The sequence below is a fragment of the Apis laboriosa genome, unplaced genomic scaffold (genome assembly GCF_014066325.1).
Source record: "Apis laboriosa isolate Shangri-la unplaced genomic scaffold, ASM1406632v1 scaffold4_cov146, whole genome shotgun sequence".
Classification (NCBI taxonomy): domain Eukaryota; kingdom Metazoa; phylum Arthropoda; class Insecta; order Hymenoptera; family Apidae; genus Apis; species Apis laboriosa.
In genome coordinates this window covers 5,448,275-5,467,145 of record NW_025223501.1, presented here as the reverse complement: position 1 = coordinate 5,467,145, position 18,871 = coordinate 5,448,275, and the positions used below count along the sequence as shown (strand labels likewise).

Here is an 18,871-nt window from a genome sequence, read left to right as displayed (position 1 = left end):
TAAATATTACAAGTAAATAACTTGTAAATGGTATTTTAACTGGAATAAATTTATCTACAATAGAATGTTATTCTATCTATATAAGAAAAATATTATATAAAACAGATAAAAAAGATACTGAATTTGATGTTATCACCTTTTTATGTAATACATGTGTGATTAAATGTAACACATTATATAAAAAAAGAAATAGAATAATATTTCAAATACAAAACATAAATGAGTTAATTTGATAAGAAAAACGTAAAATGTGTTGTATGACAAATAGAAATATTTTTTAAAAAGCGAGTATTTTTTTTTTTCTTTTTCTCTGTCTCTGTCTCTCTCTCTCTCTCTCTCTCTCTCTCTCTCTCTCTCTCTCTCTCTCTCTCTCTCAAAATATCAAGTGCATGTTAAGTACCTGATCAGGAAGTGCTGTAACGATTGCGATTAATATACTTATTATGGATTTAATTCCACTATAAGGCTGGTTTCGTAAATATATTCTTATTATTTAATTCTCACTCATATTGTTTGTATTAAGTTAATGTGATATTTTATGAACAAGTACACATGCACATGACTTGACACATAATGTTCATATGCATGCTGTACTGTACATGTTCATTTAATTTTCATAGCATATACACGTACATTTAATTTTTTGGAAACCAAAATTTGAGATTAATTATTTATGCATTACATGTAGTATAAATTTTATGAAGAGTGCTTATAACCCAGTGTGACTGCATAATAATTATATTTAACAATTTTTAAGAAATCGCGTTTAATATATATTTTATAGTAAAACTTTGATGACAATAAGAATATATTGTTTTTGTTATGGATTTAAGTATTTCAAAAGAAGAATAAAATATGATAAATTTATTACAAATATTAAAATAATTAATATAAAAAAAAGTACTTCTTTTTTTAGTGTAAAAAATAAATTCATTTAAAATAGATTTATATATATTAAATTAAATTTATAATAAAATGTTACATTGTGATTATGTTACATTGTGATATTTTGCAACATTATTTTGAAATATACATATATATACAGGATGGGTCAAATAAAATTTTACAATTTGTTTTCTCAAAAATCAATGAAAATATTGATTTAATTTTTTAAGTCCTTTTTCTAAAATCTTTAAATTTGAAGCTTTCTTCAAAATCAAAAAAGAAAAATTAATATTTTCTTTGATTCCTGAGAAAATAAGTTTTAAAATTTTATTTAAACTATTCTGTATAATAAAACAAAAATAGATAATCATTCTTTTTTATTACATAATTATAACTAAAAACTACATGAAATAATGAATATTTATCAGTAGTGAAGAATGATATAATCTAATAAAAAAAGATAATATTTTAAGAACTATATCATGAAATTCTAATGCTATGTATATTTTTTTTATAATTTCTGATTAATTATATTACTAATTACAATTTGAGTAATTTTTATTAATATAATATTTAAATATGTATTTTTAATTAAATTTTAAAAAATTAAATTTAAAAAATAATTGAATTGTTTATTTTCATCTAGATATCTTTAAGTGCGTTAAAATAATAGAATTGAGTTTTATGGAGTTCATATGTTTAATGATTAAAATTTTTTTTATAAAAATATAACAAAAAGTACTTGTTTTATGTTTATAAAATTTTATAAATAAATGATTATAAAAAGCGAAATGCTAAATGTTCATAATAATCCTTTGGAAAACATACATATACAGAATCATGTAATGTACTTGTATATGCATCTAATACGTTAATGTAATTCTGTTTCTATGGTATTATGCAATTTTTATAAATCAATAATAAATTTGTAAAAATAAAATATTACTAAAATAGAATCATTTAAATGATTATAAAATATTTTTCTTTTAATAACTTATTATTAACATACGTATATTTGATAAAAAAGAAATAGAAATTAAAAAAATTTATTATTTTAAATAGTTTTATTAAAATTTTTAATTTAAAATTAAAATTAATATCTTCTCATAAGGAAATGAGACACGTAAAACTGATACAATAAGAAGATATTCATTATTGAATGAAACGATAAGAAAAGATAAAGATGAAAAAATGATTAAAAAATGTATTTTATTAAAAATAATGTGCGTCATGATTGTGTGTGATTGAGTGATATTAAGAAAAAAGATTTTTTTTTTGAAAGTAATTTTACGAAACATTAAATTTAAAACATGCAACCATTATTTTCTATAATTATAATAATATAATATTGCAAACATATATTCAAAATATTTCTTTAAATTGTATTTCTCTGATAGACTATGTATAATTGATAAACAATTTTTTTTTAATAGAAATAGATATACAAATATTCATTGTATCAATTGTTAAAAAATTAGAAATAATGTAATCTTTTTTCTTTTATTTTAAATAATTTTATATATTTTTTGTAGCGCGTTTCTTTTTTTTTTTGTTATGTTTTCGATATTCGACCATGCATTCATTTTTCTTTTTCTTCTAATTTAATATTAAGATAATTTTAAAAATTAACGATATACATTTTTAAAAAAATATATACCTACAAAAAAAATGGCTATAATTTTGATCTCATAATGTAATGACAATGCACGCAAATGCCCTTTTCTTCTTATGCATTCATATTAAAGAGAAAAAAAAATAGAAAAGAAAAAAATTTTTAACATTCTTCGTCATCTTTCGATTTTAATTATTTAAATCGTTTCAGTTTAAAATAGATAATCCGTATTATTAAAATTCGTCTAGTCTGTATGAATGTGCGTAGTTCATTAATAATCAAGTGGAATATTTTTACAATTTATTTAAATGAATTTTACAAAGGATATTTCTTCGAATTTTTCTGTCACTCGCATAAAAGATATTAAAATGAAACTATCTTGCTCAAAAAAGACGAGAATTTAAAACAGAAATTTAATTTTTACGAAATTTCTATATGTAAAAAAAAAAATTTTTTTACGTGTATACAAGTACACGTGTTAAGTACTTATATAGTTGTTTATTTTTTTTTATTCGTGTACCTTTTTATAATAATATATTCCGATTACTACGGAAGTAAATTTTTCTATATTTTTATGTCAATAGTTCAATTATTTTTTTTTTTTTTTTTAATAAAAGATACACATCATTTTTATAAAATTTCACATTGCTTTCCCAAATACTGTTGTAGAAAACAAAATTATTTTTTTCAAATGAATTTTTAAATAGTTTTTCATTATCATGATTTCCAAATTGTTAAAAAAAAAATTTCTTAAAATTTGATTCATTTCACTTTTAATCATTGCTCTTATAATGTTTTACATTCTTGTTGCACAATAATGGAATGATTAATAAATGATTAAATAATTTATTGGGAAAGATTTCATTTTATTCTTAATTGCATCACAGTGAATTACAATTTGAATATTCGTGCATATTTAAAAACTCAAATGTTTCATAATATTTTCATACGTAATAAATATGATATTTTAGTATGCAAAAAAAAGTACTATCAATCTTGTTACATTTTTTGTAAATAATTCTATGTTTTCCTTTATGCTACATAAGATTTAAAAGAAAGAAGGAAAAAAAATAGGTACTTCTTGGTATTGGTACTTAATGACTTTTCATTGTGTACCGACATTTATACGATAGAATATTAAAATAAATATTGTAAAATGACACGTGTATAATTTATATATTATAATTAATATGATTAAATTTTCACGTGTACATATGAAACATCGTTATTTCATAAATTTTCTACCTCACCTGTTGTTTTGTATAAGAAAACAAAAAATAATTAATGTTAGTAAAAATTGTAATTGAACTGTTATTTAAATACTTTCAACGTGATCAAAAATATTGAGACAGAATATTTCCGTAAATGTTATTCTTCTTAATTACAATAGTTATTTTCGCATTAATAAAAATAAGAAAATTTATAAAATTATTATTCTTTTATTCCATATTATCTCTGCAAAGAAATTATTTAATTTTATAATTGAAACAAAATTGAATTTTCAACATTTCATGAGTAATTATATTTTTTTTTTTTGTTCTCATTAAATTAAATTAAAATATTTCAATGTAAAAATATATTTATAATACATTAATTTATGAATGTTTATAATTATTTTAGTCTTATGACTTTTAGTTTCTATTATTTATATTTTATTCTATTGATTTAATTGAAGTATAAATATGTTTTTAAAAAAATATTCTTTTATTAAAACGAGGTTACTAAATATTTTGATCCAAATGAATTATATACATAATAATAAAAAGAAAAAAAAAATCATTATATATATCAATCGCAAAATTGATAACATTGCAATAAGAAAATTAGGTATTTTAAAAATTCTGTTTATTCTTTATTTCTTTATCTAAGTATTTATCTAAGTATTATTAAGTATTTATTTATCTAAATATTTTTAAAAATACGTAAGTATAAATTAGTATTAGTAAATTATTTTAATGCAAAATAAAATTTTGTTTTTGTTTTTTTCCTAATCATTAATATTAAACTATTTGTTTGAATTTATGAGAAAAAATTCATTAAATTCAAATGCTTTTTCAAATTATTTTAGAAATAATTATGTATGACTTTTTTCTATTTATTGAAACAGAAAATAGAATGTATGAAAAATTATTAATAATTTTAATAATATAATTTCAATAATAAATAAACATTCTTTTTATAATTTGCAAAATTTTCAGACATTGAATTTATAATTTTTAAATTAAAATTTTTTATTTAATGAATAAAAATTTTTTTTAATAAATTATATATACAAATGTGCACGATAAATATTTTTATTTTTTTTTTACTTCTAATTTATAATATGATAACAATATTAATATTTTTATATTTTATTATTTAATTAAAATAAAAAAATATTTTCCAATTTACAATATTTCAAATATATATAAAATATTATAATTATATTATTTGCATTTAATATATATATGTTATTATATGTAAATAATTTTTATTTCTGTAATAATGTTCTGAATGAATATTATTGTCAATAATTTTAATATCATTAATTAAATATATTTAAAAAATATTTAAAATCTTATATTCTTTTATGTTTTTCAGAGAAAAAATATCGATTTATTTTTTATATGTAATAAGAATTTATTGTAGTTACAAATACTCATTCATCTTTATATACACACATACACGCACAAATAAATATTAAAAACTTATAAATAAAAGTATTTTATATAAATGTAAATAATTTTTTATTTAATATATATATTACATGGATTTTTTTTAGAATTTTTTTATATTTATTTATTTAATACATGTACAAAATAAATTTTTTAATATTAAAAAAAAAAAAGGAATAATATATCACGTTTAATTTTTAACAATTCATTTTTGCATATTATAAAAAATTATTTACATTTATAATAAAGAATAAATTATATAGAATATTTATTAATTATAAAAAATATTAAATTTGAATTTGTATTCATTTGAAATCATAAAATTTTAACAATTGCAAATAATAATATCCATTCTATTATATTTCTAAAATATTAGTTAGTATTTTTCAATATTTTATAACACATAACATAGTTTTAATTTTAATATATGATTTTTTTTAAATTATCTTATTTTTTAATCTTCTGTATTTTTAGATTTTACTTCATTTATAATTCCTTCTTCCAAAAATTTAATATATAAAGGATCTTGCTCAGCAACAACATATGAAAGTATAGCTTTCATATAATAATCTGACATTAATTCAATGTTTCTTATAACAGTAGAAAGAAGATGTGCTTTTTCCACATATATACCTATGAAAAAAATTTAATCAATTAATTAAATTTAATCTTGAAATATTTGCTTTTAAAATTATAATTTAAATTTTTTAAGACAATTATATAAATTTGAAAGAAATTCAAAATTTTTCTTTTTAATATTTATCATAAAATAAATATTTCATATTTCATAAATTATTTCATATTTTATTTCAAAGAATAAATAGTTAAAATAAAAAAATAAGAAGATAAATCTTCTAAACTTACCTGGAGTTTCAAACATAAGATATGCAAAATGAACATGGAGATAATAATAGGATGGTTGGTAATGTAAATATATTCTAAGTTGAGAAGCAGATATATTAAACTTTTTAGCAATTACAGCAGTTCCAGTTTCTCTTATATTTTTTAATAGAGGAAGATGAAATGCATTTAATTCTCTAATAGATCGAATCTTTTGAAATGGAAGTGCTATTAATTTTAGTGTATTTGGTTGTCCATCCCATTTCAAATCATTTACTATTATAAATCCAGTTTTTTCATCTTTATCCTCATATACAATTTTATCTTGTTCTGCCTTATGTTCCAAAATATTATATATCCACTAGAAAAAAATAAAAATTTAATCCTTTAATTTAAGTCTTCAATAAAAGTAATTTTCAAATTAAATTTGTATTAAATATCAAATTATTAATAATATTATAAATTGAAAACTTAATATTAAAATTATATATTTATAATTTTAATATAAAAATATAAATAAATTTTTACTATTTTAATTAAAAATATTCTATATTTTTTACAAACGTACCTCTATAGAAAAACTACTTGATTCTATATATGGAAGAGTAATTTTTTGATAAAGTTCATAAGTTTCATCTATAATATGAAGTTCTTTCCTTCGAAATTTTTCGATATGTTTTTCTGTTGCAGGATGTATTATTGTTGCATTTATACCTTAAATAATATAAAAATTTTCTATAATAAAAAAAGAAGAAAAAATATATTGTTAGGTTATAAATTCACTGCAATATACCATTAAATTTTTTAAGTGGAAAACACTCATAATTTCCATATATATCATTATTATAAAGTTTATGAAAAACTGTGTCTTTATTAAACAATTCTGTCACTGATTGTTCATCGTCCGAAAAATTTTGTTTTTCTAATATGATAACAGCAGAATCTTCAAATCCTTTGAAAACACCTTCTATACATATTTGTTTTCTCATGCAATTATTTTGTAATATCCTTTTTATATTGAATATAGATGAGCAGAATTCTGTTTCATGTATACTATTGACATTTTTGGATGTATTTTCTATTTGTATTTTAGCTTTTTTCGTTGGTGGACATTCATCCGCACTATTGTTAGAAGATATTTCCGCCATTGTTGATGACATTCTTTCAAACAATTCTCACTGTAACTTCAAAAATTATAAATTTAAATAAAAAATATTATAAATAAAAATTTTTTAATTATTTTTCTGTTTATTAAATTAATAACTTTTTTTTATTTATATTATATTTATACTTATATTTATACTATCATTTAATTAAGTAATGTTCTTAGATTATGTAAATAAAAAAATGAAAATCATCTAATTTTTGTTGTTTATTCATAATGTTTAAATACATTATTGTTTATATTTATTATATATATTGTAAAAATAATTATTTATTGTAATTATGTTTAATTCATATGTAAATTCAATTCGCCAATAGTATAAATATATATATATATTTATGATATACCTACGGGATCCACAGATTGAGTACAACTGTTATATATGTGTACATATATAGATTTTAGATATAAACGAGATCTAAACACGGTGGCGAAGATCCAAAGCAGAAACTTTATCTTTTGGTAACCTTCGTAAGATTATTAAAGACGAACATTAGAAACGATCTACTACGTGAGCTAAGAGGTTAATAACGATGCTACAAGTAGATGATAGAAAGGTAAAACATCTATTCATTTCCTTTCCCTTTCATTTTATCCTGAAATATTAATTCATACTAAAAAATCATAGATTTTTGTTGTAATTTAATCTTAATATTTTTATATCTTTTCTTGTATATTAAGTACTTTCAGATTATGCGTAATAAATAATGTATTTTTGGTATTTTTATATGTAAAAAATTATTTTTATACATATTGAGGTTATGTATTTTTTTAATCATTATGAATTATTATTTATGTGATTCAATTATTCTTTCCATTTTTTATATAAAATTATAATGGAATTATATTATTTTTCAAATATCAAATTTATTACGATTTTCTTTATTATGAATAAAATAAAATCTAAATTATTTAAATCGTAATATCGTCAGAATTGCAAATATGAATGCAAATTAATAGAAATTAATAATTTATTTATAAATATATTTCTCTTATAAAATAGAATAGAATAGATAATTATCTATGATTATCACGAATCATATCATAACGAAATCTAAAATTAAAAGCTAAATACATAATTTCAATATTGTGCAAAATAATTTACATTTGTTATAATTATTTAATAAATTAAAATATAATTAAACATTATAATAACATTATAAAAATTATATAAATATTTTTATTATATTGAAATAAAATATATTAAATGTAGTTCTTATACTCTTCACAGCATTATACAATTCGTAAGATATAAAAATAAAAACATTATTAAAAATAAAAATTTCTAAAAAATAAAAAGATAAAACCTTAAGAAAATTTTTTTTAATATCAATTTTTTTGTATAAATTTTGATAAAATCACCAATTGCAAAAGAGTATTCTCTCACCTCTCCCCTTTTCAAGATCATTTATTTCTTTAACATATCATGTGTTCTAATATTATATATATATATAAATATATATTATATATAAATATTATATATATTATATTATATATAAATATATATTATTAAGTAATATGTATTACATATATGTTATTAAATTACTAATAAATTTACAATTTAAATTTAATGAATAAAAAAATATTTTTTATTCTAAAATTTTAATATTTATAATATTATTTATTTTTAAAAGAAACAAATATGAAAAAAAATAAATTTTATATATATATATATTTTCAAAATAAGAAATCATTTCAAAATGCAAAATAAAAATGATCAGAAGTATAATTTTTCAATTGATTTTCATTTTTTATTCGAATTAAATAATATTTAAATTTTATCTTAATTAAATTTCATTAAACAAAATCTATTTTCTAATATAAGATAAAAGATATGTATAAGAAAAAGTAAATAATCATTATTAAAATTAAATTATTAAAAATTAATTAAAATATTAAATTTATAAAATTAAATTATTATTAAATATCGCTTTTAATAATTCAAAGAATGAGATTATTTTCCTAGATTTATTATATACAAAAAACTTTTTCTTGGCTATGGACATACGATAGAACATTATTTCTCCTTGTGATACGTTTATTACGCAAGATTATGTGGGATAGTCTGCGGTTATGCTTTATTAGACTGCAGAAGATGCGAGGCTTACTTTTGTAAACATGTGTGATATATACAATATTTCGTTTGCTACTTTATACGTATGAATTATTATACATTATGGTTAGTTTAATATTATCGACAACATATAATAATATTGCAAAACAATCAATATCGATTTTAAATGTTCAATTGTCTATTATAGGCATCTTTGTTATATATATATATGTATATATAGAAAGAGAGCGTTGTGTTAAATATCATTATTCAATTTAAAAAACACAAATTTATAAAATTTTAATTCGAAATAAAAATATCTGATATAAATATAATACTAATAATTGCAAGATTACTGAGACGATTCTTTTAATTAAATATTCTTTACATAAAAATTATAAATCATAGAACAATAAATAAGTATGTTTTATAATATTTACAAAATATTCTAATTTATGCATGAAATATTATAATATGTACATTTTTGTGTTGACTATATATATATATCATTAAATATATATATTAGATTCAACCTTTTTAGATAATCTTCAATCTTATTCAAAGACAATTAAGTCAATTCGAATTGTTTCTTCAAAATAATAACAAAAAGATTTGAGTATATATACATATACATTTTAGAGTATATATTTATTTTTTAATTCTAAATACTAATAACTTTTAATTTCATCTTAATTCTTATTGGAAAGTTTGAATATTTCAAATTATCGCATCATATCGTTAATGGAAGATCTAGAAGTCAAGATTTATCTCGTTGTTTGATAACCTTTTTATTTTATCATTTTTATTAATCATTTTATTAATGTAGACTATATCAATTTATTTATTTTTTATATAAATATGTATTTTCAGTCTTTCAGCTAATGACATTTCTATGACGAAAAAAATTCTAAAAATCTTGATAGAATAATTATTTCTTATTTTTTAATTTAATTTAATTATTTTGATTTCTTCATAATTTTATTGTTGTTTTAATAATTTAAGACTTCTTTTATGAAAAAAATAAGAATTTTGAAACGTAATATAAATAAAAAATATTAAATTAAAAATTGTTTATATATCAAGAAACAAAGAATTATTTGATTCATCGATATAAAATTGGTTGATTGCTTTTAATATATTAATCGATAAAGTAATAACAGTATAAGTAAAAATTAATAATAATTCAAAAACAAATTATTTTCTTTCTTTTAACATATATAATTTATTTTATATTATCGATATTAGTATTGTTCAAAATAATTAAAATAAATGGAAAATTATTTTATTATTATTATTATTAAAAAAGAGTCTAAAAAAAAAATAATATAAATATAATATAATATCAAAAAAAAATAATATAAATATAATATAATAATATAATATAAATTCATCTATTTTTACATTTGTAAATTTTGATATCATGATTAAATTCTAAAATAAGATAATATACATATATTATATGTATCACAAATCGAATATTTGTAATTATTAATCTTAAATCAGAAAATGTGTATATATAATATGCAATCATAATCGTTATTAAAATATAAAAAAATATATACAAAATTAGAATTTTTACAAATTTAAAATTTTTTGAAATTATTTAATAATTATTGTATTAAAAATATAGTTTCAACAAAACGTTACACAAGAATTCAAGTTAAAGAATTTTATATATATAATTACTATATTATATAATATGCAATCATGAAAATTCAAATTGATACATTACTTGGCAAATCTCGTGTACGTATGTATATAATTTATTACATATTTATATATATCATATTTATTATCATAGATATTTTAATATTGTCTTTTAACGATATCTATACATTAATAGAATTAACACAAGCATATATATATTTAAATTATTGTTATTATAGTACATATTCTATATTATATTTTTTTTTCACTTTTATTCAAAGAATTTAAAATTTTAATAATATATAAATATCGTTATGTATATCAAACTAAATGACTAAACTAATCGATAAAAAGATTCAAATTTCAACAAGTCGTTAATATAAAATCAAATTAAATCATTCCATTGTTAGTTGATTTTAATGTTTACGTTGTAACTGATTATACATATTTTTCGTGTTTATTATTTTCTATATTTTAAAACAATATAATATTAAGAAAGAAGTTCAAATGGCATTTTTACTGAAATGAAAAACAACGTATAATTAAATAAATTTTAAAGTTAATGATGTTACGTGACCTTGTGAAATGTAACTAATCACGGCCGATAATGAAACGATCATAGCGCCAAAGTTGTACAGTCGCGTCAGTTAATAGCGTTATGTTAAAAATTGTGACTGAATATTTGATATAAATATACATTTTAATTTTTTTTTTATTTTTTCCTTTATTACTGTGTATACGGATGTAATATTTAAACGATTCACTTTTTAGAAGTAATAATGATAGGTAGCTTCGATGATACGCCGTTGATTTATACCATAGTGACACATCCATGCTTGTTGAAGATACATTAACTCGCGCGCTCGTATCGCGTTCAGTTGGTTTCGTTCATTCGAGAGTTTGAGGATCTCGAAAGCTTGGTGTCGGTTAGACGTGAATTTAAACAATCACTCGCATGCTGTGAGTGACAAGAGTGAAAATTAATATTCGCGCGCACTCTCGCTCTTTGTAGAGCTTTGAGAAAGATATATACGAATGGAATACTTGTTGAATGTAAGTGATCGTATATGTGGAGAAAAAAGATAACGTATTGTTTTCTATGGTTATCAGAATTTTATTGAAATTTTTTTTTGAAATCGATGATACAAATTTCTTAGAATATATAATCATTCGTTTATTATTTATTATAAATATAATGATAGAATTAATTAATGATAGAATAATTTATATAGAACATTCCATTAGAAAATAATTGCGACTGTTTGCGTCCAATAAAATTTGATCGCGCGAACTATTTGATTGACATAATCCATACTAATTTAAACCTTGCATTTGTTCTCTTGTAAACATTGAAATTTCTATTCTACTATCATCCAAGTGGTGAACATTGAAATTGAAAACATTAGATAACATTTAAATCGAACTCAATTGATAATAATCGAATAAATCAACCGTTTAAGATTCATTCGTTGATAAAAACTTATGATACGATATAATCGTTATCTAAAACACTTTATCATATATATATTTTTAATATATTTTTTATGTAGTTGTAAAATTTAATAAATACATATTATGCAATACAATTGTACATATTACATCATATATCGTAAGTTTGCCATAATAATATTGTTAATTATTAAAAAAGATTACGAATACAAGAATATGTTTGTCATAATCTTTGCAAATTAAATTGTAATTATATATCTATTTTTTTCTATCCTTTTTTTTTTATTTTTCATATAAATTCAAAACAACCACGAATTAAGAAATTAATATTATTTGTTTATAATATTTCATAATCACAATTTATTTTTTTATTAATAATTTAAATTTATCAATTTGATTTATCAATTTGATTTGATCAAATTTTTATTTATAATTTTATATTATATTATTATATATACATGAATGCAATATTTATGATTACACGAATATTTAGAAATAATCTAATTTAATTAATTTTGATATAATTTTTTAATTTTTACTACATTATACTTATGTAATATCTTCTTGAACTTATTATCTAATATTTTTTTAATTATCTCTTTTGTTTTTAATATACATATAGCATAGTATGATATATTTAAGAATGATATTCAAGATTTATTTTTATATTTCATTTAAATATCCATATCATAGTTTTAATAAATATAATTGATCTCAAAATTCAGTTAAATACTTCATTTTTAGTTTTTAATTTAATTTTTCATCATGCATTTTATTTTGTTTTTAAACAATTAAATCATTGCAGAATAAAAGAATAAATATCAAAAATTAATATTCTGTTGTTTTTTTTTTACCAATATACAATTTTTTATAAAATATTCGAATATTCAATATATATACATAATTTTAAGACCAACTATAGTTTTGTGAAGAAAATAATGTTCTACCTAAATAAATATTTTAAATTTATCATAGTTTTTATATAGTAAGAAAGTCAAAAGCAAATCAAACATAATTAGGTTCATTTATCATTTTGTAAAAATTAAATAAATATTTCGAAATATTTTATAAAATTATATTTTATTAATATTAAATTCGAATAAATAAGATAATATAAATAAAAATTCTATGGAAATTCCTTCATTTTTTGTTTAAAAAAAAATCATAATTGTTGTTATTTTATTAAAATCACAAAGATAGATATCTTGTTTATTTATGTATATTATATAACATTTTCAATTTTATAAGATAAATTATTGAACTTTATTATTTTGAATCAGATGAAATTCAAATAATTACATTTTATTCCCTTGGTTTGATCTTATTGCAATAGGGAAATAATTCGTTTAATAAAGAATAATGAAGTGGTTTTTATGCGACGATAGATCGCTCGTTGAAATTACATTTTTTTTAATCTTTACTTATAAAATTATAAAATGTATCACAACATATAAGACTAACAAGAAAACATTTAAAGAAACGATTTTCAGTTTCTTTAAGAAGAAATAAATGAATTCTTATAAATGTTAAAGCCAGTATCACTTATAGTACCCGGTTTTACCCAAACGATAAGATCATAAAATCAAAAATTTAAAATGAAATAAAATCTGAAACTATTTAATAATGAGATTCTTTTAATAAATTCTATTCTCAATTTTTCTTTTTATTTTATTAATAGTATTTTATTAATAGTAAATTATTAAATTTCATCCCAATATCCCGTTTTATCTTATTTCATTAATACATCAAAAATATTCAATTTTCATACAATTTTAAACTAACTCAATTTTTTCTTATTTATCAAATTTATGAATGTTATTTTTAACTATGAATATGGTTAACATTATATAACTATATAAATATGTATATACGATACAATAAAGTTCGCAGATTCATCGTGATAAAATAAATATATACTTACTTCATTGCTAAATTTCATTGTAATCATTTTCAAGCTATATCTTTTGAGGATTAATGTATCGATGTCTTGTCTATTCTTCGAGACAATTTTCAAAAATTGTTTTGTAGTATATCTTCCATAACTGCTGCCATTTTATTTTCTTATTTCACTTCTTGATAATATTTCTTTTACTTTTAAAAAAAAAATAATTGAAGGTTAACTAAAAATCTACTATAGTTCTAGCATAACTATTTTTTTTTATAACTTTTTATAAAAATTTTCTCATTAATATTAATAAAATTTTATTGCGTTAAAGTAATTAAGATATTAACACTGATTGATTATTCCATAAAATTATTTTTAAAAACTTTTAAAATTACATTGAAGAATGAACAAAACATTAATGCATATTTTTCAAAGAAAATATTTTAAAAATAACTACGGTGATATCTAATAATAAAATATGCAATAATTTTTTAAAGAGTTTGTGAATTTTATTATGGATCTTTTATTAAATTATGATTATTTTAAATTCTTTATAAGAAAATGTAAAAAATATATTTTTAAACAAAATGAGAAAGATTATATGATAATTTTCATCGAATAACTTTATCTAGGAAGATTTATTAAAATCTATTAAAATCAATATATAATTCAAAATAAAATCAATATATAATTTGAATTGATTTTGAAATTAAATGCAATTTTTTAACTCAAATAGTTTTCCTTCAAAATGAAGAGAATATTTATTTGTAATTTAAGATGACCTCGAATTATTTGTATTTCCATTACGATAAGTGATTATATTAAAAGCCGATAATATTAATGATTAATGATTTTACAAAATGTACATATATGCATTTGGCATAAATTTTTATTAAAATTATTCATTCATTCGCAAACGTATACAACGATATTAGTAATAGGATTCGTATTTTTAATACCATTCTCAAAATTAATAATTATTAAAACTATGCAATAATAATAAACAATAAATAAAATTTAATAAATAAAAATAAATATATAAATAATCTTTTTTTAATTCTAATTTTTTTACATTTTTTACAAATAAAATGCCGGCTAATAATAATGCAAACATCTTGGCATTTTTGAAATAGCATTATGAAATTAGCTAGTTTAGCTTTCTATCTTAGTTTAAATGTTATTAGAGTCAACCTTTTGAAATTTTTTGATATTATTTTATGAAATATTTTCTTTATACACAAACTAAGTATTATAAAGAGAACTGATTTTTTAAATTTCATAAAAATTTCATATAATGGAATGAAATTAAAAAATTATTTATTTGATCAATATTAACGAATTTAAATTTATTTTATAAACACGTAAAAAAAACTAATTTTTATTTGTTTTTATAAAATAAAAATGATCAAACAAGAAACAATAATCATTGACAATAATAAATGTCACTAAGAAACAAATATCAATTCAACCTGATAATATTTTCTTAATTAAGGATAATTTAATAGAAACCAGGAAAATAGTATCTTCTTTCTCCACGACTATTTAACGATTTACTCCTTTCTAACGAGTAAATAATTAACAACGAGAGAGAAAAGAGACAGTAAATAAATAAATAAATAAAAAGTGTAAAATCATTGTAATACGTCATGCACGATTTCTCGAAATTGGATGGTGATGATGGCAGCCTCAAGCGATTTATGAAGAGAAAAGGTATTTATTACTTTGTCGTTTACCATCTTGGTGAATAAATCCGTAGGCACGCGGTCATCAACGCAGTCCCTCAGATACGCAGGCATTCCGCGAAAGGACTAAGAGAGATGCCCTAAACGAGCTTCAGCATGAATTAGAGAAACTTGAGGCAACCGCGACAGGGGATATCAAGGAGGAAATTCATCGACAATTCGATGGCTTTACTCATCTCTTTCGACGATTCCTCCAAGAAGAAGGACCTTCGTTGGAATGGGATCGAATACAAAAGTTGCCTGACGATGCGGTAAATAAATGCTTTTTCAAATTATAATTGTAATATCTTTTTTTATTAATATTAAGATTCTTTTTTATTTTAAATAGAACAAGGATGATATTTTTTTTAATAAAATATATTTCTTCAATATTTTTCATATTATCTTGTATATTATCGATTATCAATTGTCAAATATTTATAGTTAAGATAAAAACGAACATTAAAGAATTAATGTGTTAATAAATTGATGTAATTAAAGATTGAAATTGATATTTTCATTATATGATATTTGTATTATTTTTTTTAATTATAAGAAAAAAATAAATTATATATCAAAATGTGTCTCGTTTAGTTATGATCGATATATATATATAATCTTTCATAATGATGAAATTTAAAAAAATTATAAGGTTTTTTTTTATTTTAAAAAATTATAAAGTTAATGAAGCTTAATATTTTTAGATAAGAGATTATAATTCCTTGCCAACTCCAGAAGGAGAAGAAGTGAAAACTCTTTTAAGCAAGTTAATCGTTATAAAATTAAATGGTGGTTTAGGAACTAGTATGGGATGTCATGGTCCAAAATCTGTAATAGCAGTACGCAATGGACTTACGTTCCTTGATCTGACAGTACAACAAATTGAGGTAAAAAAAAAAAATATATATATATATATATATAAAAATATTATGATTATAGAAATAAAAAAAAATATTTAAAATGTCACGAGAAATTTATTTTATTACTTATTATTTCTTATGGACACAGTATTTAAACAAAACTTATAATGCTAATGTTCCGCTCATTTTGATGAATTCTTTCAATACGGATGATGATACACAACGAATTATTAGAAAATACAAAGGAATAGATGTTAATATTCAAACATTTAATCAAAGTTGTTATCCTCGCATCAATAGAGATTCTTTACTTCCAACTGCAAAACACTGTGATATTGCAGATGATATTGAAGCGTAAGATTAATACGATTTCAAATATTTATTAAATACATAAACTTATTTATATAAATATTTATAAATATTTTATTTATAGATGGTATCCTCCTGGTCATGGAGATTTTTATGAAAGTTTTCGAAATTCAGGTTTATTAAAAAAATTTATAAAAGAGGTAAAAAATTTTTAATTTTTTCAATTTCTTACGTATAAAAAATTATATATTATCATTTATTTATATTAAATATTATTTATAATAAATATTCTTCTTGAATATAGGGACGTGAATATTGTTTTATTTCAAACATTGATAATTTAGGTGCTACTGTAGATTTCAAAATTTTGAAATTATTATTAGATAAACGTGAAGCTTCACCTCTTGAATTTGTTATGGAAGTTACTGATAAAACTCGAGCTGATGTTAAGGTAGTAAAATTTTCTTTTATAAATTGAAATATTCAAATTTATGAAATAGAATTTACCTTTATATATTTTTCTAGGGTGGTACATTAATTAAATATGAAGATAAACTACGTTTACTTGAAATTGCTCAAGTTCCAAAGGATCATGTAGACGATTTCAAATCAGTAAAAACATTCAAGTTTTTCAACACAAATAATTTATGGATAAAACTTAGTGGTACTCTTTTTTTTATTAATTATAAAATTCATAATTATAATATGTATTTCTTATTTTCTTTTTAGCTATTGAAAGGGTACTTGAAAAGAATTCTTTGAACATGGAAATTATTGTCAATAATAAGACTTTTTCAAATGGTTCAAATATCATTCAATTAGAAACAGCTGTTGGAGCAGCTATGAAATCATTTGAAGGAAGTATTGGTAAAAATCCATATATTTTGTATTTTGTGAACTTTAACATTTTTAAATAAAATTTTAATTATCTATTAATCTTTTATTATAATTATATTATTTATTATTATATATTTGTATAAATTTATAAATAGGTATAAATGTCCCTCGGAGTAGATTTTTACCAGTGAAAAAAACTTCAGACTTAATGCTTGTTATGAGCAATTTATATACTCTTCGCAATGGTTCATTAGTAATGAGTCCTCAACGAATGTTTCCCACTACACCTCTTATAAAATTAGGTGATAATCATTTTGCAAAGGTTATTATTTTATTCATAATTTCTATGAAAATTTTAAATTTTTAATTTTTTATAATAATAATTAATGATTTTATAGGTCAAAGAATTTCTTACTAGATTTCCAGCAATTCCAGATCTTTTGGAATTAGACCATTTAACAGTGTCTGGTGATGTTACTTTTGGAAAAGGTGTAACTCTTAAAGGAACTGTTATAATTATTGCAAATCATGGAGAGCGTATCGATCTTCCATCAGGCACAATTTTAGAAAATAAAATAGTCTCTGGGAATTTGCGTATATTGAATCATTAAACAATGAAAAAAAAATTTTATCTATTACACAGTATAAAAATAAGTAAAAAAAAAAATATAGTATATATTCATTTAACATTGCAAATAAAATATGTACAAAATTTATAATTTGTGCATAATTAAATATTATTTTAAAAACAATAATAAAGAGTTTATAAATATATTGTTTCATTTTTATTTTCATCTTACTTTAAATATATTATATTAAATTATATTTAATTATATTAAAATATTTATAATATTTTTCTATTTATTATTATTTTATTTTACTAATTCTTTAAAATTAACATCTTATTAATATCTTTCATATTTTTTATTTTATTCTTTTACGCAAAAATATAAA

At 19.3% G+C, this 18,871-nt stretch overlaps 2 protein-coding genes across 7 annotated transcripts; one reads left to right on the top strand and one right to left on the bottom strand.

Moving 5' to 3' along the window:
* Nucleotides 1–5,549: 5,549 nt before the first annotated feature.
* Nucleotides 5,550–7,642, bottom strand: LOC122716957 (m7GpppX diphosphatase). 3 transcript variants are annotated; one of them, XM_043940545.1, is made up of 5 exons: nucleotides 7,508–7,642; nucleotides 6,785–7,175; nucleotides 6,560–6,705; nucleotides 6,016–6,352; nucleotides 5,550–5,784 (listed from the first exon to the last, which is right to left on the bottom strand). In XM_043940545.1, the coding sequence occupies exons 2-5, from the start codon at nucleotides 7,149–7,151 to the stop codon at nucleotides 5,606–5,608; spliced, it is 1,029 nt and encodes a 342-aa protein (XP_043796480.1). In that variant the 5' UTR covers nucleotides 7,152–7,175; nucleotides 7,508–7,642; the 3' UTR covers nucleotides 5,550–5,605. The 3 variants fall into 3 exon arrangements, with proteins under 3 accessions (XP_043796480.1, XP_043796482.1, XP_043796481.1); XM_043940547.1 differs by having other exon boundaries at nucleotides 7,504–7,628; XM_043940546.1 differs by having other exon boundaries at nucleotides 6,785–7,169; nucleotides 7,504–7,599.
* On the top strand, nucleotides 7,559–18,647 carry LOC122716956 (UTP--glucose-1-phosphate uridylyltransferase). 4 transcript variants are annotated; one of them, XM_043940540.1, is made up of 11 exons: nucleotides 11,532–11,909; nucleotides 15,696–15,900; nucleotides 15,975–16,183; nucleotides 16,616–16,798; nucleotides 16,920–17,125; nucleotides 17,205–17,280; nucleotides 17,385–17,531; nucleotides 17,606–17,744; nucleotides 17,810–17,947; nucleotides 18,073–18,239; nucleotides 18,316–18,647. In XM_043940540.1, the coding sequence occupies exons 2-11, from the start codon at nucleotides 15,837–15,839 to the stop codon at nucleotides 18,526–18,528; spliced, it is 1,542 nt and encodes a 513-aa protein (XP_043796475.1). In that variant the 5' UTR covers nucleotides 11,532–11,909; nucleotides 15,696–15,836; the 3' UTR covers nucleotides 18,529–18,647. The 4 variants fall into 4 exon arrangements, with proteins under 4 accessions (XP_043796477.1, XP_043796475.1, XP_043796476.1 ...); XM_043940541.1 differs by having other exon boundaries at nucleotides 15,683–15,900; XM_043940542.1 differs by lacking the exons at nucleotides 11,532–11,909; nucleotides 15,696–15,900 and adding an exon at nucleotides 7,559–7,713 and having other exon boundaries at nucleotides 15,947–16,183.
* The last annotated feature ends 224 nt before the right edge of the window (nucleotides 18,648–18,871 follow it).

What these genes read in the sequence shown, in the direction of transcription:
- LOC122716956 (XM_043940540.1), top strand. Translation starts at nt 15,837, where the DNA reads ATGCACGATTTCTCGAAATTGGATGGTGATGATGGCAGCCTCAAGCGA. An exon ending in ATTGCAGATGATATTGAAGC is followed by an intron (nt 17,126 to 17,204) that starts GTAAGATTAATA and finishes TTTTATTTATAG; the next exon opens with ATGGTATCCTCCTGGTCATG. An exon ending in TAAAAAAATTTATAAAAGAG is followed by an intron (nt 17,281 to 17,384) that starts GTAAAAAATTTT and finishes TCTTGAATATAG; the next exon opens with GGACGTGAATATTGTTTTAT.
- LOC122716957 (XM_043940545.1), bottom strand. Translation starts at nt 7,151, where the DNA reads ATGTCATCAACAATGGCGGAAATATCTTCTAACAATAGTGCGGATGAA. An exon ending in CAAGTAGTTTTTCTATAGAG is followed by an intron (nt 6,353 to 6,559) that starts GTACGTTTGTAA and finishes ATTTTTTTCTAG; the next exon opens with TGGATATATAATATTTTGGA. An exon ending in TCTTATGTTTGAAACTCCAG is followed by an intron (nt 5,785 to 6,015) that starts GTAAGTTTAGAA and finishes TTTTTTTCATAG; the next exon opens with GTATATATGTGGAAAAAGCA.